General features: G+C 45.9%; 1 protein-coding gene across 3 annotated transcripts in view; it reads left to right on the plus strand.

The window, feature by feature from the left end:
- The window catches only part of EYA2 (EYA transcriptional coactivator and phosphatase 2), a 262,777-nt gene that overhangs the window by 29,519 nt on the left and 205,728 nt on the right, over nucleotides 1-27,530 (plus strand). Inside the window, exon 1 of one of the 3 annotated variants that reach the window (XM_061437831.1) lies at nucleotides 6,615-6,778. The exons of the other annotated variants lie outside the window; for them this stretch is intronic. Coding sequence (XP_061293815.1) covers nucleotides 6,747-6,778 — 32 coding nt within the window. The 5' untranslated portion in view covers nucleotides 6,615-6,746. Of the gene's footprint in view, nucleotides 1-6,614; nucleotides 6,779-27,530 lie in introns of those variants that run through there. 3 annotated transcript variants of the gene reach the window in all.

Genomic DNA, 27,530 nt, shown 5'->3' on the forward strand with positions numbered 1-27,530 from the left:
AAACTGTTCTTTAAAAAAGTCTTAAAAAAAAAAAAAGGCTGGTAGCATTGTAGCCAAGAGAACAGGCTCTGGAGCCAGAAGCCTTTATTCACTCTACTTACCCATTTGGAAACCCTGTCATGTTATTTAACATCTTTGGGCCTTAGTTTTCTTCTCTGTAAAATGGAGTTAATGATAATACCTCTTCACAGAGTTATTCTGAGGATTAAATGACACAGAGTAAAACAGTGCTTGGCAGATCAATATTCAGCATTGATGAATATGAGCTGTTATTCTTATTTGCGAGCTTTTAAATCCATTTCACGTACTCAGGCCTGGAACTCAGACCCCAGTGACGTACATCAGAACCTCATTGCCTAAGTGGCTGACTCTGCTTCTCTGCAGTCAAGTCCTGGAGTTGCAATTTGGGTCAATTTTTCACTGACCACTGAGCAATCATTTCCGGGCTGCAGAAGTAGCCAGATTTGGCTTGAATGTCCCAAGAAGAAGCCATCCAAGCTGATCAAGCATTCGCCTTCCCCACCAACGGGAGTCTCAGGAGAACTATGGAAATATCTCTGCACATGGAAGAGATTAATTCACGCGGCCACAAATAGCTCGAACACTGTGTCCTCAGCGCTGTGATCTCCTATCCCCTGAAATTTACTCAGGGTGCCAGCTCGGCAGCCGAAAAAGCCACAGGGCTGCCTTAGCTACCCAGCCTGTTTAGCTGGGGGACCTCTCAGGAACTGAAGGGGACAGAATGAGATTAAGTAGTTTGTTTTTAATTTCACCCTCCCACTACCATCCCCATCATAGCTTACTTCTGCCCTCCCACACATCAGCCAAATGAGCTTGTTGTATGGCCAGAGTTCCCACCTCCCAGGCCTTTGCCTCCCTCATTCCCCTACCTAAAAAACCCTCTTTTGTCCCCATGACCACCTTTCCAGTCTCTACAAGGCTAAACACTAACATCTTTCAAGTTTAGTGCCACCACCACCACATCCTTCTAGCAGTTCACAGATGTGCGACCTGGAATGGGGTTTAAAACCTCAGCTCTGCTAAGAAGGGGCAAAGGGCTTACTCTCTCTGAGCCTCAGTTACTGGCCCTGTAGAATGGGAAGACTGATTGGTGTCTTCCTCAAAGGATCATATCAGATTTAAAAGAGAGAAGTGTGCTAGGAGCTTGACACTGATGAGCATGTGATAATGACTCAGTTAGGTTAGCTCTGGGTGGGTGAGGCAGAGAGACCCCTTTGTATAGCTGGGGACGGCAGGAGAACATGCAGAGAGGCAAAAGGGAACGCCGAGTGGTCAGAGTCCTTAAGCACCAGATGATGGCAGCTGCCATTTGACTGGCCACACCTCCATTAATATGGCAGATAAGGAGACAAGGCATCCTTATGGACTTAGGCAGCAACATCAGTAAGAAGAGCTTGGCATCAGCTTCCGCATCCCCATAGTCCCAGAGGGCTCCAACCAAAATCTCTACTGGAGCCACAGGATTGACTCTCACTGTCCAAGTTCGGTCCCATATCCATTCCTGAACCAATCACGATGGCCAGCAATGAGTCAAAGCTCTGATTGGCCAGGCTTGGAACATGTGTCCATCCCTCAACCAATCACATTGGTCGAGGACAGGCCAAAGCTCTGATTGGCTAGGCTTGGGACCTATGCCCATCCCTTTGAAAGACAATGTGAGACTGTCAATTTGTATAGACTGAGAGTGAAGGAGGAGTGTTTCTCTAGAGGAAAGTCGAGATGCTGTTAGAGAAGGCGAGGTAAACACTGGGCAGTTAGGGATAACAGGTATCAGTTTGACCCTTGAAGAAGATGGTTGCATGGTTAGAATGAGAGTTCAAAAAGTGGGACAGGAGATCTGGACTGAAGGGAAGGGAACCTCAGAGAGAGGAAACAGCATGAGCAAAGGCCCCAAAGCGTTAAATGACATGTTTAGGAAGCAGATGTCAAGCTCACATGCGTGGATCATAGGGAATTGGATGGGAGTAGGTGGACAAAGTTGGAGAATTGAGAAGGGGCCAGGTGACCAGGGGTCTTGAATGTCAGATGGTTCAAAGAGGAAAGGGCTATGGTCCACCTCGTGTTTTAGAATTTATTCCTTCATCCAACACAAATTTGCTGAGCACCTACTATGTGAAGACGCAAACTCCTTGGTTATATTTTCATGATACCCAAGGACACGATAGGGGACGCTGCGTCCGAGGCAGGGTGGCCAGTGGGGAGGCCAGTGCACCGGTGCAGACAGAAGAGGATCAGACTTAGTGGGGATGTGGAGCATATTTCCCCCGAATCACAGCTCTGCTCAAAGCTAAACCCGGACTATGTAGAGAATGCTTGAGGCAGATTGCCAGGCTCTCATTTGATGCCGCTTCAGGGCAGCCTGCTGGGAACAATTTTGTAGCATCTGCTTGCATAGACTGCCACCCACCGAATTAGCCTAGATTTGAATCCTTGCTGCTGCATACACTACTGGCTCTATGACCTGCCCCACCTCTCTGGGCCTCGGTCTCCTTCTCTAAATAGCTTAGTGATAGTACCTGTCTCCTGGGCTGATCGTGAGGATTAAATGGAACTGTGCCAGCCAAGCGCTTGGAACATAAGAAATGCTCAGTAAATGGCAATGTTACTAATTACTCTTATTACCATTTTCAAGGCACGTCACCTCTGGTACTCATCTGACTGTCTTGGAAAATGAGTTTTGATCCCATGTATCTTGGTGGAGAGGTAAAGCACTTAGCAGCTCTGTGACCTTGGGCAAATGATGTCACCTCTCTGTGCCTCAGATTCCTCATCTAAAAAAAAAAAAAAAAACAGAGCTAATCTTAGTACCTGCTTACAGGGCTGCTGTGCGAATTAAGTGAATTATGTTAGGTGCTTGGAAGAGTTCCTGGTACGTAATATGCTCTTGATATACATCAGATAAATAAATATCAGTAGTCGTATGCTTTTAATGAGTAGGAGTAATAGTGATAATTAAGTGAGGTTATGACATAATAAGAGCTTATTAAATAGTGGCTATTACTCTTATCATCATCTTCCCATCAAACACTTTGAGGGGAAATGACAGCATTTGGTTTTGCGGACAAAAGGGACACCATTTCCTCCCACAAAGGCAGATGCCTTTCTTCCCAGATCACACGGATATTAAATATTGCTCCTTGGGTGGGGTGAAAAGACATCCATTGAGGAAAATTTGCCCCCAGCCCTCCTCAAACAGGACAGGAAAAGAAGGCTGGTGCCTCTCCCTGACTCACTTCTCCCAGGATAACAGGAGGGGTGCCCCCAGCTCCTGTGACAGTCCTGTCATTCCCAGGATTTGACTGTAGCTAGCGTTTTGGTGCTCTGACTTGGAGATTTTTTTCCCCTTTCTTGTGCCTGGAATAATTTGTGGCTCCATTTACAAGAGTAAAGTTCTTGTGATCAACCCCACTCAGGTCCCGGAAGGAGTAATGCCTGGAAAGTGGTTTGGAAAGGTCAGTTGAGGGCAAAGTCCAAAGTGATTTTAAGTGGCCCAGCTAAGTGCCAGGCCGAATGGGGAGCCCTTTTAATTTATGACAGCCTTGCCCTGAGAAGAAAGAAAGACAACACTGCTCTGGAGCCGTTTGACTGCAAAGTAATAAATCCCTCTGTGTATGTACAAAGTACACACAAATCTAGCTCACGTTTCAGGAGAAAAAATCTCAGTTGGGGGGGATTAGAGTTGAATTCATGGACATGAACCTACAGGAGGAACTTCATGGAGAATAAGGGTTTTATAATCATCGTACTTTTGTATTTATATGGATTTGATCTGAGACTGTTTGAGATCACAACTGAGATCCAAAGTTGTGTGACTTTGAGCAAGTTACTTCACCTCACTGTGCCTCATCTGTCCAATGGAAAGGATAATAGTACTAGTTTCTAGTTGTAAGGATTGAAGGGATTATTAGGCATAAGGAAAAACAGTGCCTGGGATACTGAAGACACTTGGTACAAGGCTTACTTAGTATTACCTTATACAGACTTCTCTTTGGAGGTTGGTGGTAATTTTCTGCCTGGCACACAGGAAAGTCAGTCTAGAGAATGGCCTTGTTGTTTGCAAGAGAAACCTGTAATTGTCTATTTCTCCTTGGTTTTCTAGCTTGGAGTCCAATGCAGGCATTTCATCATGTCTTGATTTTTTTTCTTTTTTAATCCAACCTTTCAGGATATGCCTCCTAGCAAGGCATTTTAGAATTCTTGAATCCCAGAGAGATTTTTCTGGCCACATTAACTCACAGGGGAGTTCTTCAAAACCAAGAGGAGAGACTGCAAACCACTGGGTAGAAAACTGACTCATTCATTCATTCTACAAATATTTCTTGTGGGCTTACTATTCACCAGATTTCTGCACCAGGCTCAGGGTACTGCATGACACAGTACAACTGACTCTTTGGGGAACCAGACCCTGATTTTAGAGCTGTACCTCCACCAGTACACTTACTCATCACCACAGTCCTATGATAGATGCCGTTTGCAAGTACAACAGATGTGAAAACTGAGGCCCAGAGAGTTAAGTAACCCAAAGGGCTACTTAAGTAGAGTCCAGATTCAAACAGAAGCAGCCCACCTCCAAAGTCTATTCTTTTCTCTTTTTCTCCCCAGTTTCTTAATTTGGAAACTATCAAACCCACAAAATTTACCAGTGTGGTCCAGTGAATATCAGATCCTTATCACATGGCACCAGTTGTTAAAAGTTTGCCACGTTCACTTTATTACTCTCTTTCTCTATAAATTTTTGCTTGACCATTTGAGAGTTTCTTGCAGACATCCTAATTCATCCTTAAATACTTCAGTGTGTATAGTAGTTATCTATTGCTGTGTTACAAATTACCCACCCCCAAAACATCATGACTTGATAAAACAAATACTTATTATATCACAGTGTGGAGGGCAGGAATCTGGATGAAGCTTGTTAGCTGGGTCCTCTGCTTCAGGATCCATCACTAAACTGGAATCAAGGCCAAAGCTGGGGCTGTATTTATGTGAGGTATCATTATACTAGGGCTTCCCTGGTGGCTCAGATGGTATAAGAGTCCACCTGCAATGCAGGAGATGGGGGTTTGATCCCTGAGTTGGGAAGATCCCCTGGAGAAGGGAATGGCTACCCGCTCCAGCTGCCTGGAGAATTCCATGGACAGAGGAGCCAGGCGGGCTACAGTCCATGGGGTTGCATAGAGTCAGGCAGAACTCAACAACTAGCACACGTCACGTGGCTGTTGGCAGGAGGCCGAAGCTCCTCTTCACATGGACCTCTTTATAGGGCTGCTCGTGGTGTGTTGGTTGGCTTCTCACAAAGTAAGCAGTGAGAGAGCAAAGAGAGAGATGGAGAGAAATGGAGAGAAGGAGAGAGAGAAAAGGAGAAAGGGGAGGGTGAGCTGCCAAGAAGCCAAGATGAAAGCCACAAAGGAGGGACTGAGGGGCAGTCAGAGGCTGTGGGTCATCCCAGAAAGACATGAAGGTGAATCCTGAACTGGTCTTGGGATGGAGAGGATGGCTGGGAGAGCAGTTGGGAAGATAGAGTCTCCTTCTGATGGTGGAGGTGAAGCGGAGTTAGGGAAAGGGAGGTGGTAAGATTTAGGGATGAGAGAGCTCTGCGAAGTCAGCATGTCTTTAAGAAGTGGGGGTTGTCTGGAATTCGGTGCATCAGCTTGTGATGCTTAAGGCAATACTGAGGATGGGAAGTTCTCCTTGGTAGCCAAGTTGAATCACATGATTCAGAATCTGCCTCTTTTAGGAGGGGCAGTCAGCCTTGCGATTAAGACTCCGACTGCTGGGGACTTCCCTGGTGGTCCAGCCGTTAAGAATCCACCTTCTAGTGCAGGGGATGACAGTTTGATCCCTGGTCAGGAGACTAGGATCCCACCTATCTCGGAGCAGCTAAAGCTTCACCCTTCAACTAGAGGGAAGCCTGAAAACCACAACTAAGACCCAACACAGCCAAAAAATAAATAAATATTTTTTTTAAAAAAGACTCAGCCTGTTGCCTGGGTTTAAGTTCCAGTGCTACTCAGCTGGGCAAGTGGTTTAAATGCCCTATTTCCCTATCTTTAGAATGGAAATTCTACCAGTATCTCCTTCATAGGGTTGTTGTGAAAAGAAACCAGTTAACTGGTATTTTCCAGACCTGCCATTCCAGACCCAGAGAGACCTCTGAGTTTTGGGGCTAGCTAACATTCCTTCCTCTTCTTTGGGTAACTTGCCTTGATTTTCCTTGAGGAGTCCCTCACCCACTCTCAGGTTGCAGAGATTTCCCTCTGCTCTAGTTCTGTGCTGTGGCGTTTCACTGTTTTATCTATTACCCCAAAGTTTCATGATGAACTTACATGTCTCTCTCTCTCTCGGCTACTGGACTGGGAGTTGCCAGTCCAGATCCATTCCACTTTCTTGATGTAAAATCATCTTGATTGTCCTTTTGGGAAGCACTCCTTCCCCACTCTCAGTTCAGGAGGGTCTGACTCCCCTTCCCACATGCCTGGTGAGCATATGACACAGGTTTGACCAATGAGTACTATATAGCATCACCTTGGTGATGGTGATTGGTTCAGGGATGGGCACATGGTCCAAACTTGGCCAATCAGAATAATTCCTGAGTGTTAGCTGGTACTATTAAGAAAAAATATAACCTTATTATAGGGATTGAAGAGCTGGCAGGGGATCAAGCTGGACACACCAAGGACTATCTTTGCCAACAACTTGGGGGAAAGAATGCTGAGAATGAAGCCAACATGGAGGAGAGTGAAACAGAGCAAGAGGGATGGTAATGACTTTACTGTTTCTAAATCCCTTGATCAAGCTATATCTGAAGTTAGCTAATCCTAAGGTTTCTAGTTATGTGAGTCAATAAATTCCCCTTCTTACTTAAACCAATTTGAGCTAAATTTCCTGTCATTTGCACTGAAAATGGTCCCAATATGCACATCTTCCAGGGAAAGAGGATGATTTACTGTAAATCCTTACCACAGAAGCTAATTTGTTTGCAGCAGAACTTTGCTGTAAGAGAGCAGGGCTGATATTCTTAGAAATCAGAGCTCTTGGCTTTCTGCCCTCTATTTGTAAAAGATGGTGCAGCAAACCCTCTAACCTTCCTGCCTTATGTAATGGGTTTGCCCATCCCCCAGGAAGTTCATCAAGGTCTAGTTGTTCCCGATATTACTGCTAGGATCTTGAGTAAGTCACTTACCCTCTCTAAGCCTCAACTTCCTTATCTGTAAAATGGATATATTAATAGTACCTAAAGTTTTAGGAAAGAGTAAAATAATATATGTTAAGTATTAGGACAGAGCTGGGTATATAGTAAGTACCCAATAAAACTATAGCCATTTATAATTATTGTTAGATGAACGATCTTCTGTGGGCCCATTATTATTCAAAGATCTGTGAGAAGATATACCCGGAGTATGATATGCCTGCCTGATATCTCAGGAATCTTCATGGAGGAAAATGGCTTGATCTGGCCTTTCAAGGATTCACCCCAATTTAAAAATATAAATAAAGAGATGGGCTTCTTAGACAGAGTGGACAGAAACACAAACCAATGAACTATTATTATATAAACAAGAATGCAGAAGCATGAAGAGGTTAATCATTGGCCCAAGACCACTTTGGTCCTAAGTGGGGACACAGGATTGGTGTGTCTGTATCCAGAGCCCACATTCCTAATCACTCTGCGAGTAACCCAAGTGTTACTTGCTAAATCATGTCCACCTCTTTGTGACCCCAAGGACGTGTAGCTCACCAGGCTCCTCTGTCCATGAGATTCTCCAGGCAAGAATAGTGGAATGGGTTGCCATTCCCTTTTCCAGGGGATCTTCCTGACCCAGGGATCAATCGTGGGTCTCCTGCATAGCAGGCAGTTTACCATCTGAGCCACCAGGGAAGCCTAACCACTCTGCAAACACTATTACTGATTTTAAAAACAAATGAGAAGAACAACAGCAGTTATTGAGGTCACATGGCTGAAAACTCAAATGATGACAAAGATGTAAAAGAAAAGGCATGGAGATCACCCATGTAGCCAGGGCTAGAGCCCAGCTCTCTGGGCTCTGGTCCTCAAGGAGTTAAACCCTTTGTTCTGTGATCGTGGTCAGGCCCAGGCAAGGGAATCTGGGAGAGGAAGGCGACAGGCCAGCTGAGGGAGGGGTAGACAGCTCCAGGCAGCTGGTGCCACTGGGGGCTGTGGCCAGCTGTCTCCCACTGACCAGGCCGGGCACCCCCAGGCCTCTCACAGGCGAGGCCCAACAGCTGTGGGAGGGGAAGGGTGCCTGTCGCTTCAGTGGACCCGCAGAGCTGGCCAGTGACCCCGAGGTGAAAGCTTTGCCCGCCGGCTCCTCAGCCTCCTGACTCGCCATCTGTCTCGTGGCCTGGAAGTGCCATTTCAGATCGTTCCCTTCGGTGTAAATGGGGAAACAACTCTGAAATAGACAGTGGGCACTGTGCAAGACACAGCATCTTTCAAAAGCCCTGGTCCCACAGGCTGCCAAAGGGTATTTGGTGGAGAAGGCTGGTTGGGGGTATCATCAAAGAGATGGTGCGGTGAGAAGACTGTGCCTTGGGACCCCAGGGGCCCGGGTTTGAATCCTGAGTCTGGGCAAGCCCCCTCACTGGATCACATGTCATGTATGTCTTTCTTGAAGTGGCACTGGAAGGATTTAGTGAGATGATGTTGATTACACACAATGTCTAAAACCAAACTCCTAGGTTCATATCCTTAGCTGTGGCTTTGGCAGGCGTCAGTAATGCCTAACGCGGCTCCCGAGCCATGTTAGGCACTACTGACAGGCAGGCTCTGTAATCTTTCTGGGGCTTAGTTTCTAAAATTTCTAGAATAGGGTGACAATTTTGTTGCTGTTTAGTAATTAAGTTGTGCCTGACTTCTTTGCAACCCCAAGGACTGTAGCCCTGCCAGGCTCCTCTGTCCATGGGATTTCATCTATCAGGCTAAGAAAATGAAGACACTTCCCCTAGGGTAAGGAAATAGATGCACTCTTTTTAAAAAAGATTTTTTATTTGGCTGCACCAAGCTCTTGGTTGTGGCATGGGAGGTCTTAGTTGTAGCATGTGAAATCTAGTTCCCTGACCACGGGTCAAACCCGGGCCCCCTTCATTGGGAATGCAGAGTCTTAGCCACTGGACCACCAGGGAAGCCCCAGTGCACTCTGTGTAGAACTTTACTAAGCACTGTTAAGAGAGGCCGTTTGTCCTGGTGAGTAATTCCACTACCTGCCAGCTGTGACCCGAAGCAAGTGACTTCTCCTCTCTGTGCCTCTGTTTTCCTCATTTGTAACGTGGAGCTCCTCATAGCCCCTTCCTCAAAGGCTTGTTGTAAGGACTAGAGGAAATATGATAAAAGCCCCTGGAGAATAGCGGTGAGCATGCTGTAGACGTCAGCCCTTAATGTTGTGAAAGTGCTTGTCGATCGTGAAGTTGATTGTGACTAGAGTTCTTGTGTTACTGACATTCTTTCTAGAAAATTCCTCACCAAAGAGGGCACAATAGACAAGCCAAGGAAAGGCACCATGTTATAACAGAAAGACCTCCTTAAAAGATGAGGAGTAGGGCAAGGGGCCCACTGATTTCAGGGGACATTTTCTGTGTCCTTGAGAGAACCTAAGAGTTGAGTTCATGCAGCTCCAGAATGGAACCTCTTGAAGGCCTCCAACAACCAGCTGTGCAGCCTTGAAGATGTACTTAGAGCCGAATTAAGTGTGCGCAGGTCTCTGGGGAGAGAGACCTGCTAGGCTGAGGCCCCTCTCTGTTGCTAGCTCTGTGACCTTGGGCAGGAGCGGGTGACTTAACCTCCCTCTCATCTGTGAGAGGAAGACCCCAGCAGACTTGCCTCACAGAGAGGATTCTGTGAGTGAGTCCTCGTGGGGCGGTGGTTCCTAACCAGGGGTGACTTTTTCCCCCTACCTGCAGTCGACATTTAATAGTGTCTGCATGCATCTTCGTCAAGCTGAGAAGAGGTTAGAGTGAGTATATGCTATAGAGTGAGTATATGTTATAGAGGTTCCAGTGAGTAAAGGCCAGGGATGCTGCTAAACATCCTACAGTGCCCAGGACAGCCCCCAGCAGAGAATTATCCAGCCCCAAATGTCAAAAGAAATCCTGACTGAGTGTACGGTTTCAGCCCAGTGCCGTTAAATGGTAAAGGCTCATATTTGTTGAAGGACTTAAAAAAACTTGCTCTGTCCGTCTCAGCTTTATTCTAGCATGGAGAGGATGTATATGTGTGTGTGTGTGTGTGTGTGTGTGTGTGTGTGTATACACCTCACAGATTTGTCATGAAATTTAAGGGGAAAAATCTCTGGAAGTTCCCAGCCCAAGGCATGACCCCTTCTGGACCAGGTCACCGTTGTCAGCTGTTGAATGAACGTGGCAACCAGGGGGCACAAAGTCCCAGATCTGAAACTGGGGAGTCAGCATGAATTTCTCCCAGTTCAAACTGTTTTCTCCCTGAAGGATTTCAAGGGTGACATGTACCCAGAGAAAGAAGGCTGGCAGCAGAGTGAACAGAAGGAATCTAGGATCAATTTGACCCCTGGGGTTCCCCCGCCTCCCAGATTTCCAAAGCTGTAAGAATTTTAAGGGGAGCTTAAGGGGAGTGTTGTTGCCTGTTTGTGATTCCTCAAGTCGTCTCTCTGTTAATAGAACCTCTGAGGATCAAAGCCATTTTTTTTTTTTCTTTTACTTTTCTCTCTCTCTCTCTCCTCTTTTCTTTCTCTTTAAAAGGATGCCTTTCCTCTCAAGTACAGGAAGTTGGCTTGGGCCAAAAACAAACAGGGTGGTTGCTGAAAGCTCTCAGGGTCAGCATGGAGCCTCCCAATGCTCCCTGAGCAGGTTTCTAACCAGAAACCTCCTCCCTGTTCTGTCTTCTTCTCTGGCTGGGTCCCAGTAGTAGTAGTAGCAGCAGCAGTAGTACTGGTAGTAGTTCAGTCGCTCAGTTGTGTCCAGCTCTTTGTGACCCCGTGAATCGCAGCACGCCAGGCCTCCCTGTCCATCACCAACTCCCGGGGTTCACTCAAACTCACGTCCGTCGAGTCGGTGATGCCATCCAGCCATCTCATCCTCTGTCATCCCCTTCTCCTCCTGCCCCCAATCCCTCCCAGCATCAGAGTCTAATGAGTCAGTTCTTTGCATGAGGTAGCCAAAGTATTGGAGTTTCAGCTTTAGCATCATTCCTTCCAATGAACACTCAGGACTGATCTCCTTTAGGATGGACTGGTTGGATCTCCTTGCAGTCCAAGAGACTCTCAAGAGTCTTCTCAACACTACATCTTAAAAGCATCAATTCTTCAGCTTTCTTCACAGTCCAACTCTCACATCCATACATGACCACAGGAAAAACCATAGCCTTGACTAGACGGACCTTTGTTGGCAAAGTAATGTCTCTGCTTTTGAATATGCTATCTAGGTTGGTCATAACTTTCCTTCCAAGGGTCCCAGTAGGACCTGTCAAATAATTAGTGCTCAGAAAAGTTTGTTATGTCGGTGACTTGTATTAGTCTGTTTGGGCGGCTGTCACAAGTTACCATAGGCTGGGTGGCTTAAACAATAAATGTTTACTTCTCCCAGTTCTAGGGGCTAGAAGTCCAAGGTCAAGGCAGATTTGAAGTCAAGTAAGAGTTCGTTTCTTGAGTGACCATTTTCTCATTGTGTTCCCACCTGTCAGAAGGGGCCTGGGAGCTCTCTTGGATTTCTCTTAAAGGGGAGCCAGTCCCATTTAGCAGGGCTTCACCCTCATGACCTAATCACCTTCCAAAGGCCCCACCTTTGGATACGACCATGCTGGGGGTCATGTTTCAACATATGGATTTTGGGAGAGGCAGAAACTTTCAGATTATAGCATGTCACAGATCTTACCTAATTGATGCCAACTGTGCACTGAGAAGAGGCATCAGGTAGGAAGGGAGGGGAGCATGAAGGGTAATGATGCAGGCTTTACCATCTCTTAGCAATTCTTTTGAAAAAAATATAGTTCTTTGAAAATGTATGCCCCTGCGATAGCCATGGGAAAATTCCTCCTTTATCTGGATGGCCTTCACTTCCCTGGGCCTCAGTTCCCTCATCTGTAAAATCGAGCTAATTATAGAATTTGCATAATATTGTGGATTCAGCGAGATCGCCTATGTAAAGTGCCTACAATAATGTCTGCTGTTTCCTAAATGCCGTGTAAGAATTAGCCAGGGTGGCCGGACTCTGAGTGCCGATCTGGGGGATTTTTAGAAAGCTCAATCTCCTTGTTTTGTTCTGTTTTTTAACCATCCCCAAGGCATCTCAGAGAGTTCAGCAGCCTGTCTTACACCTCAGCGCTTGATGATTTTGAACAGGGTCTGCCTTTCACCCCTGCGGCTGGCTGGGCCCCGCTGGGCGTGTTGCCGGAAGGGTGCCTCATCGTTCCTATCTGCCTGGTCACTGGTTGTCGCAAGCTCTTGATGTAATGATTGGGTGTTTTGCTTTAGATTTCCAGACCTCAGGCAGGCTCCACTGCGGAGGGTGGAGGCGCTGGGACCGTCAGATCAAACCAGCAGCTGTTGAGTCTCACAGCATGGAAGATGCTAAGCTGCCCTTCTCTGGGCTGAGGTCCGGCACGCAGGCTCTTGTGTACCTGCAGTGAGGGCTGACTTGGAACCCAGGTGGTCGGGGCACAGAACACCCTGAGCGCTGAGGACCTCGAGAATAAGTGTTGACCTTCGGATCTGGGTACCTTTCCCCAGTGGAAGTTAGAGTCTTATGGTCAGGGTTGGCTTTTCTCCAGTGCCTGCCTGTGTTTGAACTTGTTCCTCCCCTGGACTCACCCATTGGTTCCCTGTAAGACCATCCGACCCTCTACCAAGACGGGCCATTGGTGAAGAAGGCTCCTCTCCTTACTTCTAAGCTCAGAACCCTGGGCGGTCTTGCCTGTGGAGATGGGGTGCGTGGCTCTGTGTTTTATTACTATTTATTGTTCTTGTTATTTTAACATTTACGGAGCACGTCTTAGCTGTGAACTCATTTCTTGGGCGTCACTGCGGTCAAAATCTCTCCGGGGTGCAGGGCCAGAGGTTACTTTGATTCGTTTTTGGCTTTTGCCCTATTTAATTTATTAAAAATATTGTTCTGCTTGGGGCTCCCTTTGTTCTAAGGACTTTTCTGGAGATGGCTCTGAGTCCACCCTAAGCCTCCAAACACCATTGTTTGAACATAAGCCTGGGCATACTTGCAGCCAAGAATCGGCAAACATTTTTTGTAAAGAGCCAGATAATAAATGTTTTGGGCTTTGTAGTCCAATGATCTCTTTTGCAACTATTCAGTTTTAACTGCCATCACATGACAGCAACCATAGACAACACCTAAACTAACAAAATTTTATGAAAACAGAAGGCAGCTAGAATTTGGCCCAGGGGTAGGAGCTTACTGAATCCTAATGTAGATGATGCGGTTCTTGTTCTTCTAATAGAAACTCATCTTTAGTTCTTCTGTGGATCTCAAATATAAGTCCTTCCATTTCAATCTGTTTCTACTTCTTTGTTTGATCCCCTGGAGCAGGGGCCAGAAAACTGCAGCCCATAGGCCAAATCTGGCCAGATAACTATTTTGTCAATAAAGTTTTACTGGAACACACAGTCATGCCCATTCACTTCTGTATGGTCTGTGACTGCCTTCGCCCTACACAGGCAGTGTTGAATAGTTGTGATGGAGACCTCTGGGCCTCCAAAGCCTGAAATATTTAATATCTAGCCCTTCACAGAAAATGTTTGCTGACCCCTGCTCTAGAAAGATGGAGAAGAGCTGGAAAACACCATTTCTTTTCATGGGGCTTCCCCAGTGGTCCAGCGGTTAAGACTCTACCTTCTAATGCAGAGGGTGTGACTTCAGTCTTTGGTCAGGGAATTAAGGTCCCATGACTCAGGTCCCACATGAGGGTATGGTCAAAATATTTTAAAATAAATAAACTTAACTTCTTAGACCTTTCCCTCCAAGTTCTCCTTTTTAGTCCTCCAAATTGTTTCAGTTCAGTTCAATCCAGTTCAGTCGCTCAGTCGTGTCCAACTCTTTGCGACCCTATGGTAAATCCATAGTTAGTATTAATTTTATTCCCTCCCTTCCTTTCTTCCTTCCATCATAGTAAGTTCAGTTCCGTTCAGTTCAGTCGCTCAGTCGTGTCTGACTCTTTGCATCCCCATGAATCGCAGCACGCCAGGCCTCCCTGTCCATCACCAACTCCTGGAGTTCACTCAGACTCACGTCCATCGAGTCAGTGATGCCATCCAGCCATCTCATCTTTTAGATGTTCTTTTTTGGACCCGAAGTTTTTCCCAAAGTTCCATAGTATTGGCTCTAAAAACTTTTGACCATGATTCTCAGTAAGAAATGTATGTATTATGATCTTGTAATGACATAAGAAAGAAAAACCACATGTGTACAGAGAAGACACGGCTCCCACCAGCACCACCACACAGAATTTTGTTCAGTCACTTAAGTCATGTCCGACTTTTTGTGACCCCATGGGCTGCAGCATGCCAGGCTTCCCTGTCCTCCACTGTCTCCCAGAGCTTGCTCAAACTCTTGTCCATTGAGTTGATGATGCCATCCAACCATCTCATCCTCTGTCGTCCCCTTCTCCTCCTGCCTTCAATCTTTCCCAGCATCAGGGTCTTTTCAAATGAGTCAGATCTTTGCATCAGGTGGCCAAAGTGTTGGAGCTTCAGCTTCAGCATGAATACACAAGGTACATATATAAATAAAAGTCTCAGTAAGCAATACTGACTCTTACTGCATGCAGTACATGCTCGTATTTTCTATTAATATCAGTCAAGATAGGCTTGACTCTGCTGTAGTAATAAATAGCCCCAAATCTGAGTGACTATAAGTCAACAGATACTTGTTTGCTGTTTTTGTTCTGCATCCCTCCTGGGTTTCTGGTGACTCTGAAGCTATAGAACATCATACACTGGTTCTCTAAGCCTCTGTCCAGAAGGGTCCATCGTCATTTCCTTTAACATTTCTTTGGCCAAAGTAACTCATGTTTCTATAACTTTAAACAGGATAAAGAGGCGTGGTACTAGCCAAAAGACAAACCTGACCTATTTGATGAACAGCACATTACCTTATTAGTTATCTCAAAGACAGGGTTTTAAATTGCAGTTGGCATTTGAGACTCTGTTTTTAAGGGGTTAAGGGACAGGGAGGCCTGGTGTGCTGCAATTCATGGGGTCGCAAAGAGTCGGACACGACTGACCGGCTGAACTGAACTGAAGCGTTTAGTGTGGAAATGTACCATAATGTACTCCACAAGGCATTACCAAAAACATAGATGGCCAATTTCTTTTTATGGAAAGATCTGAAATAAAGAAAGAAACTAGAGGAGTAGGATGGGTTTAATGCTTTAGAAACTGTCCCAAATATAAGTGGGACTAAACCTACTCTCATAGTCAAGACAAGTTACATGTGACAGAAAACCCAATTAAGACTGACTTAGCGAGTAAAGGGACTTCATAGGCTCAAGGAACTGAGAGTTCAGATTTAGATCTACATTCAGGTATAGCTGGTTCAGGGTTCAGGTGAGCCAATCAGGATTCCAGGTGCTTTCTGCCTCTTGATTTTATTTTCCATTTTGGGGGCTTAATATTCAGACTGCATGTAGAGCTAGATGGTAGAGGTATCTCCATCCCCACATCTTCTCAGGCACATAGTAGCTGCTCAGTAAATATTTACTTATTTTTGTCCGTGCTGGGTCTTCATTGCTGCATGGGCTCTTCACTAGTTTCGATGAGTGAAAACTACTCTCTGGCTGTGGTTCATGGGCTTCTCGTTGCAGTGGCTTCTCTTGCCGTGGAGCACAGGATCTGCCGGGGTCCAGCCCCGGTGGATCCAGGGGTTTCGAAGGGGAGACAGCTTCGGGGATCAGGAAACAACAGCTTACTTAAATGTTTATTAAAGATATAAAGAGTGGTTAAATAAGGATAGCTCAGTGAAGAAATTCAGTGGAGAAAAGAGGCTGAATAATTCAGCCAGAAGGTGAGAGAAAGAACGACATGGGGAGACCAAGCTTCAGTGAACAAGGCCCGCACTTTATTTTCCAAAGTAGTTTTTATACCTTAAGTTATGCATAGAGGATAATGGGGGAAGGGGTAGAGTCATGCAGTAAGCCAGGCTTTCTTCCTGCAAACTTATCATATGCAAAAGTTTAGGTGATTTGCATCATCTTCTAGCCTGGAGGCCTGTTAACATTTTAAGACCCTTTCTTCAGAAAACTTATTTTTCTCTAAAGGTGATTAGTCAGGTGCCACCCTCCAAAAGCATTAGATAAAGTTGCATTCCTATAGGGCAAAGGTGTGGTGGGCTATAACAAGAAAAAGAATTAACTCAAGGGTCCAAGGTTACAAACATTAAAGCTACTACTTACACCAATCATATTAATCAATACACTGCCAGGGACACAGCAGGTAAGGGATATGGAGACTTAGCAGCAAACATTGGCCCAACAAGTGAAAAACCCTTCACCAGTACAATTTCTAATCAATCTTTTAACTGCTCAAAGGAATCCGTATTTAGACAGTTTAGAACATCTCATGCCTCTCACAGTTGGGAGGCTCTGAGCAAATCACATGTGGCCGGAAAAACCTATTCAGGCAGGCTAGAGGACTTCCAAAGGAGTTTGTAGGTTGAAACACAATCACACCCAGGAACTTTATTAACTGGAGCTGTAAGTTAACTCTTTTTTTCAGAGAGAGGTAGTGGGGAACAACCTCCCGTAAAGTCAGAGGTGTAGGTGAAAGCACAAAGCAGAAAGTAGGCAGACTCTGGTTTTAGGGGTAGATGCTTGAGAATTTCCAGGGGGACTCCTGTGGCTCGATCCCACCTTTGCGTGTGCCGAGCCTCCTTCCTCATGACCTTTGCCATGAGTGGAGCTCCTCACCGCCGGCTCCTGGCAAGGACCTAGGATGCTGGTTCCAGTCGTTGTATCTCCCTGCCGTAGAGCACAGGAGTTGGGGCACACGGGCTTAGTTGCTCCACAGCATGCGGGATCTTCCTGGATCAAGGATCAAAGCCGTGTCTCCTGCATCGGCAGGAGGATTCTTATCCCCTGAGCCACCAGGGAAGCCTGTAAATATTTACTGAATGAACAGACTACTAAGATTGGTTCGAACGGTTGGTACTTTTGTTCAAGTGTTAAGTTGATACCTATTTTAAGACTTGTGTGCATTGGCCAGTGGATGGCACAGAGGGAAATGGTGAGACAAGTTGCTCTGTTTTTGGATGCACTGGGTCTTCCTTGCAGTGCGTGGGCTTCTCTAGTTGTGACGCTTGGGCTCCAGAGCACGTGGGCTCAGTAGTTGTGGTGTGCTGGCTTAGTTGCCCCATAGCAGGTGGAATCTTAGTTCCCTGACCAGGGATTGAACCCGTGTCCCCTGCTTTGGAAGACAGATTATTCATCACTGGACCACCAGGGAAGTCCCAAAGCAAATTGCTTTGATTGCAGTCTTGACTGCATCACTTATTCACCATGTGGCTTTGGGCAAGGGTCTCAGCCTCTGCGCCCCTTAGTTCTACATCTGCAGAATGGAAGCTAAGAGTTGCCCAGAAGTTCAAATGAGGTCGTAGTAATATTTACTACTTCCTGACAGCTCCCCAAGGGTCACACACTGTCCTCGGGTGTTTACACGAATTATTGAACCTTTACAACATTCCCTATGAAGTAGCTACTACAGTAACATGCATACACCACACAGGGAAAGCATAACACAGAGAAGCTGAGTGGCCTGTGCTCAGTGAGTGCTGGATCGGGTGTGCACCCAGCGGTCTGGTCCCAGAGCACGTGTTTTTATCAACTGTGAGTGCGTCGTGCCTGGTACAAAGCAAGCACTCAATAATTGAGATGACTATCAATGCTTGCTTGTTTGAAGGTGATGGTGGATCATGGAGAGGCTGTGCACCAAGAAAAAGCGAAGCCCAGCCTCCACTACAGCTGCCGCCTGCCCCAAGCTGCTCCTTGGAGCTCATCTTCCACACAGTGTGTGACTGAGTCCTGCCAGTCCAGCCTGCTTATCCCTTGGGGCCCGTGGTATCTGCACTCACTGTCTAAGACCCTCACTCCAGGTCAGCCCCACTGGCATAGAAGCAGGGAATCCTAAGATATATATAGAAGTTACACCCCTAGTGAGTTTAAGATGCAGAGCCCAAGGCGTTTCCCCAGAGGAGTGAGGGTAAAGGAGTCACGCTGTATCTAAACACACAGAAAATGGAACTTCATCTGTATTTCCATTTTGTTCTATTTCAGTTTTGTACAACTCATGTAACTCATGTAACTCGATTTTCAGGTATCATCCTACTCTATGAGACCTGATGTTTGAAGTTACGGAACTCTATTTTTTGAAACGTTTTCACATTAAATAAAGTTTTACCATTATTTCTAATATTACAACTTGGGGGAACTTTTCTGGCGGTCCAGTGGTTGAGATGCCATGCTCCAAGGCAGGGGACACGGGTTTGATCCCTGGTCAGGGAACTAACATCCCCGTGCCACATGGTGTGGCCAAAAAGTAAAAATTAAAACAAAACAAAACAAAAGCTTGGCAGATGTGAAAGAGAGATAGTTGAGTAATCTTAATAGCTTAATGTTTCTCTGTGACTTAGTAATGTGCCACTGTTTGATGCTTTACATATACTAATTCACTTCATCTTTGTGATGATCCTCTGGGACAGGTTTCACGTTAAGCTCATGTTACAGATGGAAAAACTGAGGTCCCAGGGCTCAGTAACTCCCCAAGCTCACCTAGCGGGTAGGAGAGCCCACAGGCCGTGTCCATAACCTCCACACTAGGTTAACCCAGTTATGACATCCGACCCTAAGGAATTTGGTACGGTCACAGGTAGTGTTTGTGAAAAAAAGATCTTGGGGAACAGTTTTGTTTTCATGGTTGATAGAAAGAGCAGCAGCATAGAAGGAGCTCAACTATATTAAAAATAAATGAATATATGAACAAGTGGACTTGGGAGCAGGGGAAATGTCCCAAAACATTGACTTGGAACAGGACTTTTCAGCCTTGGATGTAGGGACACGTGATTGTGGTGGGGATGGCCCCATGCCTTGTAGGATGTTTTGTAGCATCCCTGGCCTCTATCCGCTAGTGCAACCAGCACAACCACCTCCCAGTTGTAACAACCGAAAGTGGCTCTAGTTGTTGCCAAGTCTCCCATGGGATGTGCCATCATCCTGGTTGAGAACCATGTGGTTATAGATACTAAGATCACAAGTGGTATCACAGTGCCATTTCTCCTTCTTTCTTCTTTTCTATGGCTTCCAAAGTTACTTTGAGAGGTAAGCTTAGATTACATAAATAAGTTGGAATAAAGAATCTCCTATTAGGAAAGATCATGTCTTGCTTGTTCAGAACCTTCCAGTGAATTCTGAGTATACTCAGCCTCACCAAGACTGACAAGACCCTGGTGTGGTCCGGCCTCTGGCTGCTTCTTGGCTGTGTTCTGTCCCCATTACTCTCACTCACCACATTCCAGCTGCTCTGTTATTCTTTCTGTTTTTCAGACACACCTGGCTCATTTCCACCTCAGGACCTTTGCATATGCTGCTCTGCCCAGTTGCTCATCCCTATCTCCTCTCCGCATCGCTTGTTAAGCCACATCAGGTGTCTGTTCAAATGTCACCTCCTCCGAGAAGCCTCCCCTGGTCACCCTGTCTGGAACAGTCATGTATCCTCCCTTGACTGTCTGTCTCTCCCACTAGAATGTCAACTCCTGGAGGGCTGGGACTGTGTTTCATTTACTGTTCCATCTCCAATCCCTGGAACAATGCTTGGCACATAGTCGAAGTTCAATAAATATTTGTGGAAGGAGGGAAGGAGAGAGATGGCAGGAAGGAGACTTGGAGGAGAAAGGAAGGAACAAAGGGAGGGAGGAAGGAGAATAATTAAGAAAAATAAAATCAGTAAACTCAGGAGCTTATGGTAAAAGCACAACCTCACAACCCACACAGCTGTGTTTCTCTCTAAATTCCAACTCATTTTGAACTTGTGGTTTATGGACAAAAGATTTGCATAGCAAACAGGCTCCAGGCAGCTAGCTCCCTTGGAGAGAACACATTAATATGATTTTTATGCTGCCTCTTTCCAGAAATACCATGCTGATGAGTGACCTGTGTTAAAGCAGCAATAACATAAGTAGAGGCTCCTTCCTTGAGCTGGTGAGTGATGGAAGGACTCTTAAAATGTGTTGTCCCTCAAATACCAGGAAGCACCCAGAGCCACCGAGTCCTCCTCAAGGTCTCCTGCTCAGCCTTGAGCAGAGCTGTAGTTCACATCGCCCTTGACCTTGACCCAAAGGGAAACAAGCTCTGATGACAGTTCCTACAATGAGGCGTGTGTGATGCTGAACTGGTGTGATCTGCAGGCCGAACATTTTTAATAGACCGCTTATTCTGGGTTTTTTGTTTACTTGTTTGCCTTGCTTTTGGGTGGGGGGAGGAAGCAATGCCATACCTTCGGTTATTCCAAAGGTCAGAAAGAGACGTCAGCATGTCCTAGTCCTGGGTTGATTCCCAGGCTCTGCTGGGTGAGCAGAAGGAGGTGGGGTTTTCTCTTCTCTTTTCATCCTTTTGTTATATTGCTCACTTTCTCCAACGCTTGGCTCATGCTGTCAGTATACATGGTTTTGTTTGTTTTGTTTTGGCCAAGCCACGAGGGGTGTGGGATCTAGTGCCCTGACCAGGGAGCAAGCCTGCACCCCTGCATTGGAAACACAGAGTCTTAACTACAGGACCTTCAGGAAAGTCCTGAGTAAGCATACTTTTAATGAGCATCTACAGTGAGAGATGGTTGGATAGCATCACCGACTCAATGGACATGAATTTGAGCAAACCCCAGGAGATAGTGACGGACAGGGGAGCCTGGTGTGCTGCGGTCCGTGGGATCTCAAAGAGTCAGACACGACTTAGCAACTGAACAACAGCCGTGTTGCTAGCCAGCCCCAGCCTGGCATTTAGAGAGTCTGAGGAGGTATAAGAACTGTCCTCCACAATTTCTGCTTCACCAACAACCTTTATGCTCTTTGAGGCTCAAGTTTCTTGTGATTTTTTTCTTGTATTGGTTTTGTTTTGAATCACAGAAGTAATTAACAGGCTCATCATCAATTCCCAGGTTTCCTCGTAACAGGGCCACTTCTAATTGTTGGGTGTGTACACTTGCAGATGTGTTTTAATGTGTATGCAAACCATCATATGAAGTCATATAGTTTTCTTTTTTACAAAAATGAGATTGGGCTTTGCACACCACAACTTCCTGCCTTCGACTTTTATATGGTGGACAAGTTTTCCATGTCTGACACTATCAGCTGGTTCACTGGCAGATACAGCATCATCTTTTTCCTTCCTCTGTTGGCTAACCAGTACAAGGATCAGCAAACTTTCTGTATATCCAGATAGTAAATATTTACACAGTCTTCACTGCAGCCGTTCAACCCTGTCAGCAACGTAGCATGAAAACAACCATGCTGCTGCTGCTGCTAAGTCGCTTCAGTCGTGTCCAACTCTGTGCGACCCCATAGATGGCAGCCCACCAGGCTCCCGCATCCCTGGGATTCTCCAGGCAAGAACACTGGAGTGGGTTGCCATTTGCTTCCCCAGTGCATGAAAGTGAAAAGTCAAAGTGAAGTCGCTCAGTCGTGTCTGACTCTTTGCAACCTCATGGACTGCAGCCCACCAGGCTCCTCCATCCATGGGATTTTCCAGGCAAGAGTACTGGAGTGGGGTGCTACTGCCTTCTCCGGAAAACAACCATAGAGAGATGTAAATCAAGGGGCATGGTTGTATTGCAGTAAGACTGTATTTGCACACCAGGTAGTGGTGACCAGATTTGGCCTCCAGACCACAGTTTGCCAATCCCTGACTTTGTAGTCTTCTACATTTTTCTTCATACTCTTGTGTTCCTAAACACATGGATTTAGCTTTGGGTTTACTTGGGTTTTTAATTTTTTTCAATTTTGAGGGTTGAGAAGAAACAGGAGGAATTGCTGATTATGTTTAAATAATGTATTACATATGTTTAGCATCTTATTTTTTTTTTTGGTCAGTGATATTCATGGGATTGCCTTTAAGGCAGTTGATATCACTCTTATTTTCAATGGCTGTATAAAATTTCATGTAGTAGATAGACTGTCTGTATTGGTCTAGGTAATGCTAGCTGCTGTAACAAATAAATCATGTAGTCTGTGGCCTTAACACAATCACCATGCATTTCTGGCTCACTTAAAGACCAGTAACAGTAGTGGTGACCAGATTTGGTGGTAGACCATTTCCTGGTAGACTGGTATTCTGCCTGTGGTCCACTAGAGACCCAGGCTCCTTCTGTTGTGTAGCTCTGCCTCCTTTAGTGCCTCAGAGGCTAGTCCAATCAGCAGATGGATAAAGAAGGAGAGGGAATGATCGAGTGTTAAAGACTTCACCAGCCAGGCCTATACATCACACACAATGTTTCTGCTCATGGTTTATCGGCCAGAGCTCAGTCGTTGGCTGCGTGTAACGGCAGGGGCTTCCGTGGTGGCTCAGCAGGAAAGAACCCACCTGCCAATGCAGGTGGATATAGGTTTGATCTCTGGGTCAGGAAGATTCTCTGGAGAAGGAAATGGCAACCCGCTCTAGTATTCTTTCCTGGAAAACCCCATGGACCCTCCTGGTGGACTAGAGTCCACGGGGTCACAGAGAGGTGGACAAGATCTAGCGACTAAACAACAACAACCACAGTAACTGCATGGGAGGCTTGGAAATAGTCTAGATCTGTTTAGAAGGAAGAAAAGCTGGATTTTGGTAACCATGTAAGTACCTCTGCCTTAAGAACTCAGTGACTTGATTAAGCAGTTACAGTCTGGCTCAGTATAGAGCAAGCACTCAGCAGGTGCTACCTTGATGACTGTAAACGTGTGGCTTGGTACTGGTCTGACAGTCTAATGCTCTCAAGACTTAGTACATGAAAGTAATACACTGAGAAGTTTTCTAAGGATCTTTTAGGAATAAAGTGCATAAGTACCTCAATTTGTAGTGTGTTCCAAACCAAAGCCCCTGCTCTCTCCTACCAGATTTCCTCCTATTGGCTGTGAACTCCACTGTCCACTCATGGTTCATGCTGAAGACTCCAAATTCTCACTGGCCTTCTTCCAGTCCCTCCCTTCTTGTATCCAGTTTCATCCATCGCTAAACATTTGTCCAAGTGGCTCAGAAATAGCTCTGGATCCACCCTAACATTTTATTCTCATCATCCACCCTTAGTTGTAACTTTGGTGTCTTTTGCCTCAGCTAGAACTTCTGTTAACAAAACCAGTCTACCTGTCCCTACCTGTCCCTACACCTCCCTCCACGCCACCCATCAAGATGCTGCCTGGGTAAGGTTTTCCAAAATTGTTTCTTTGCCCAACATTCTCCATGGGCTCTCCTGTCCCCAGAAGAGAAAAATTCAAGTGTGCAGCCAAGTCAACTGCATTTCTAGCCAATTTCCAATCATTGTTTAGGAGATGAGTTAGGCTGGGAGCCAAAACATGCCTGGTTGCAATAAAACTTCATGATATTTGGTGAATCTAAGCCCATGTTTTCTATAAGTATGAGAAAACCATGAACATACAGTTTTCCACTGACAGTTAATGTGAAGGTAGTAGCATTATGGGAATAAAAGATAATGTTCCTATGCTTGGTCAATCACTCAGTCTTGTCTGACTCTTTGTGACATGGACTGTAGCATACCAGGCTTCCCTGTCCTTCACTCTCTCCCGGAGTTTGCTCAAACTCTTGTCCACTGAGTCAATGATGCCGTCCAACCATCTCATCCTCTGTCACCCACTGCTCCTCCTGCCCTCAATCTTACCCAGCATCGGGGTCTTTTCCAGTGAATTGGCACCTTGCATCAGGTGGCCTTGATCGGAGCTTCAGCTTCAGCCTCAGTCCTTCCAATTAATATTCACAGTGATTTCCATTAGGATTGACTGGTTTGATCTCCTTGCAGTCCAAGGAACTCTTAAGAGTCTGCTCCAGTACCACAGTTCAAAAGCATCAATTCTTCGGTGCTCAGCCTTCTTTATGGTCCAACTCTCACATCCATACATGACTACTGGAAAAACCATAGCTTTGACTAGACAGACCTTTGTTGGCAAAGTAATGTATCTCCTTTTTAATATGCTGTCTAGGTTTGCCATAGCTTTTCTTCCAAGGAGCTAGCATCTTTTAATTTCATGGCTGCAGTCACCATCCACAGTGATTTTGAAGCCCAAGAAAATAAAGTCTGTCACTGTTTCCATTTGTTGCCTGTCTGTTTGCCATGAAGTGATGGGACCAGATGCCATGATCTTAGTTTTCTAAATGTTGAGTTTTAAACCAGCTTTTTAACTCTCCTCTTTTACCTTCTTCAAGAGGCCTTTTAATTCCTCCGTGCTTTCTGCCGTTAGAGTGGTGTCATCTACATATCTGAGATTTTTGTTATTTCTCCCAGCAATTTTGATTCCAGTTTGTAATTCTTCCAGTCTGGCATTTCAAGTGATGTATTCTGCGTATCAGTTAAATAAGCAGGGTGACAATATACAGCCTTGACGTACTCCTTTCCTAATTTTGAGCCATTCTGTTGTTCCATGTGTGGTTCTATTTTTGATTCTTGACCTGCATACAACAGTTGGAGAGTTCTGAAAAAACATGGTCCACTGGAGAAGGGAATGGCAAACCACTTTGTCATTCTTGCCTTCAACTCCATGAACAGTATGAAAAGGGGAAAAAAAAGCATTCCCACGAGGTGACCCATTTATTCCTTGACATCCAACACGTAGTAGATGCTTAGGAAATAAGTGTTGAATGAGCACATACGTGAAAATGGATCCAGCTGAGTCACAAAGACCTTTTTTTAAATGGACTATAGTTGATTTACAGGTCTTCCCTGGTGACTCAGTGGTTAAGAATCGCCTGCCAATGCAGAAGACTTGGGTTCAATCCCTGGGTCAGGAAGATCCCCTGGAGGAGGAAATGACAACCCACTCCAGTGTTCTTGCCTGGGAGATACCATGGAAAGAGGAGCCTGGCGGGCTACAGTCCATGGGGTCGCAAAAGAATAGGACACGACTTAGTGACTGAACAACAGCGTTGATTTACAATGCTATGTTAATTTCTACTCTACAGCCAAGTGACTCAGTTATATATGTATGTGTACATTCTTTTTTATATTCTTTTCCATTATGGTTTATCCCAGGATATTGGATATTGTTGCCTGTGCTATACAGTCAAACACAACTGAGCAACTGAACAGCAGTAGAGTGGGGTCGTGTTGTTGATCCACTCTACAGTAGTTTGCATCTACCACCCCCAAATCCCCAGCCCATCCGTCCCCCACGTCCTCCCCCTTGGCAACCACAAGCCTGTTCTCTGTGCCCGCAGGTCCGTTTCTGTTTCATAGATAGGTTTGTGCTATATTTTAGGTTCTAAAGACCTTTCTAATTGCATTTGCATCCATCACTGTAGACAGTAAAATCCTCTTCCTCAGCTCAGAGTTTCTCGACCTTGGCGTTATCTACATTTTGAGCCGGATAATTCGTTGTTGTGGAGAACTGTCCTGTGCATTGTAGGATGTTTAGTAGCATCCCTGGCTGCTACCCACCGAATGCCAATAGCACTTCTTCCCCAGTCGTGATGGCCAAAAATGTCCAGACATTGCCCAAGTTCTCCTGGAGGCAAAACAGCCCCCGCCGCTGCTTAGCTGGTCCTGGGGAGGCCCTGTAGCTCTGGAGAACTTCACTGCCTCCCCCGACAGAGCGTCTCCCTCCTGCAGCACTCTGCTGCGTGTACGCCCAAGACACGCATGTGTGTGCACACGTATACACATCTCCCTTCAGCTGCCCCCACTTTGGCATATAGACCTGTCAGAGAATGAAGACTGTCTTACCCTCCCTCTCTGACTGTCCACTTACTGAATCCAGAACCCGGCTGCCATCAGGGGTGCCTCCTTTCTGAAAGGCTCCAAGCACCCCATCCCATTGAAGTCAGCAGGAGCTCCGGCGAGGGATGGTGCCAGAGAATGTGGGAACTGCCTGCCCTGTGTTCTTCTGTGCCTTTGAAACCTCAGGAAGGAGTTGTGCAGAAAGGGTTGCAAGAAAACATTTAAAGGGGCCCCTCTGGCCACACCTACCAGATACAGGCCAGGTCAGCAGCCTGCACTCATAGCCAAGGTTGTAATGTGCCCAAAGTTTGCTCTGATTTGTTAAATGTTTCTATGCGTATCATTCTGGGAAGTGCTACTATTGACTTTGGCTGTTGAGCACTTACTATGCACTCGGCAAAGTACCAGGCATGTATACGCTCATTTCATATCACAGCAACCCTGGAGATGGACACTATTATTACCCCATTTTATAGCTGAGAAAATGAAGGTTGAGAGTCTCCGTGGCCCCAGGGACAAACCTTGTAAGAGAAGTCGCTGGGATTTAATCTCAGGACCTTCCTCTTCCAGATAATAGCTAGGATTTACTGATGTGTTTACCAAGTACTGCCCGGAGCACTTCCTGTGCCTTCATTTATTTAATGCTCCCAACCACCCTATGAACTCGATTCCTTTATGATTCCCGTAGAGAACTGAGGCATGTAGAGGTCAAATGACTTGTCCAAGGTCCCACAGCTGGGCTCCAGTGGTCTAGCTCTTAAGCCCTATGCTCTGGTGCAGAGGTGGCAAACAGTGTCTCAAAGACCAGATCCGACCCACAGCCTGTTTTTGTAAATAAAGTTTTATTGAGACACAGCCATGCCCATTCATTGACATGGAGCTGCTTTCCGATTACAGTGGTAGAGTGGACCAGTTGTAGCAAAGATGATGTGACCCACACAGCCTAAAAGGTTTACTGTCTGGCCCTTTAGAGAAACATTTGCCAACCCTTGCTCTCAGGCCTTCTCTGATCACCATCCAAACATCTGAGCTGTGGGACCCCCACAGCCTGCTAGATTTGGGGCATGTGTTGTAGTTTTAAACAAGTTGATCTTTTTGGCAGCTACTGGAAAGAAAACCCACATCCTAGAAGGTGTTGTGGAGGTGCCCTCAGAGCTGAGTTCTCATCTCCATCACATTTCTTACTTTAAGATTAGGCCAGCAGCACGTGTGCAGGCACCTCCTCGGCCCCCAGGGAAGGGAGAGGTATGTGAAGAAATCTGAGACTCTTTTCCCTTGCTTCATTTAATCCCAGACAAGCAAATAAATAAGCAAATACATAAGCTACTAGTTCAGGTCATCCCAAGTCCTCTGGAGGAAATAAAACAAGGTGACTTCTACACCCAGGCCTTCTCCATACTCACTGGGGAATTTTTTTAAATCCTGATATTCAGGCTTTACCCCGCAGAAATGCCTGACTCAGTTGATGTGAAGTCAGGACTGCTGCTGCTAAGTCACTTCAGTCGTGTCCGACTCCATGCGACCCCATAGACGACAGCCCACCAGGCTCTGCTGTCCATGGGATTCTCCAGACAAGAACACTGGAATGGGTTGCCATTTCCTTCTCCAATGCATGAA

The sequence above is a fragment of the Bos javanicus genome, chromosome 13, assembly GCF_032452875.1.
Source record: "Bos javanicus breed banteng chromosome 13, ARS-OSU_banteng_1.0, whole genome shotgun sequence".
In the NCBI taxonomy this organism is placed as follows: domain Eukaryota; kingdom Metazoa; phylum Chordata; class Mammalia; order Artiodactyla; family Bovidae; genus Bos; species Bos javanicus.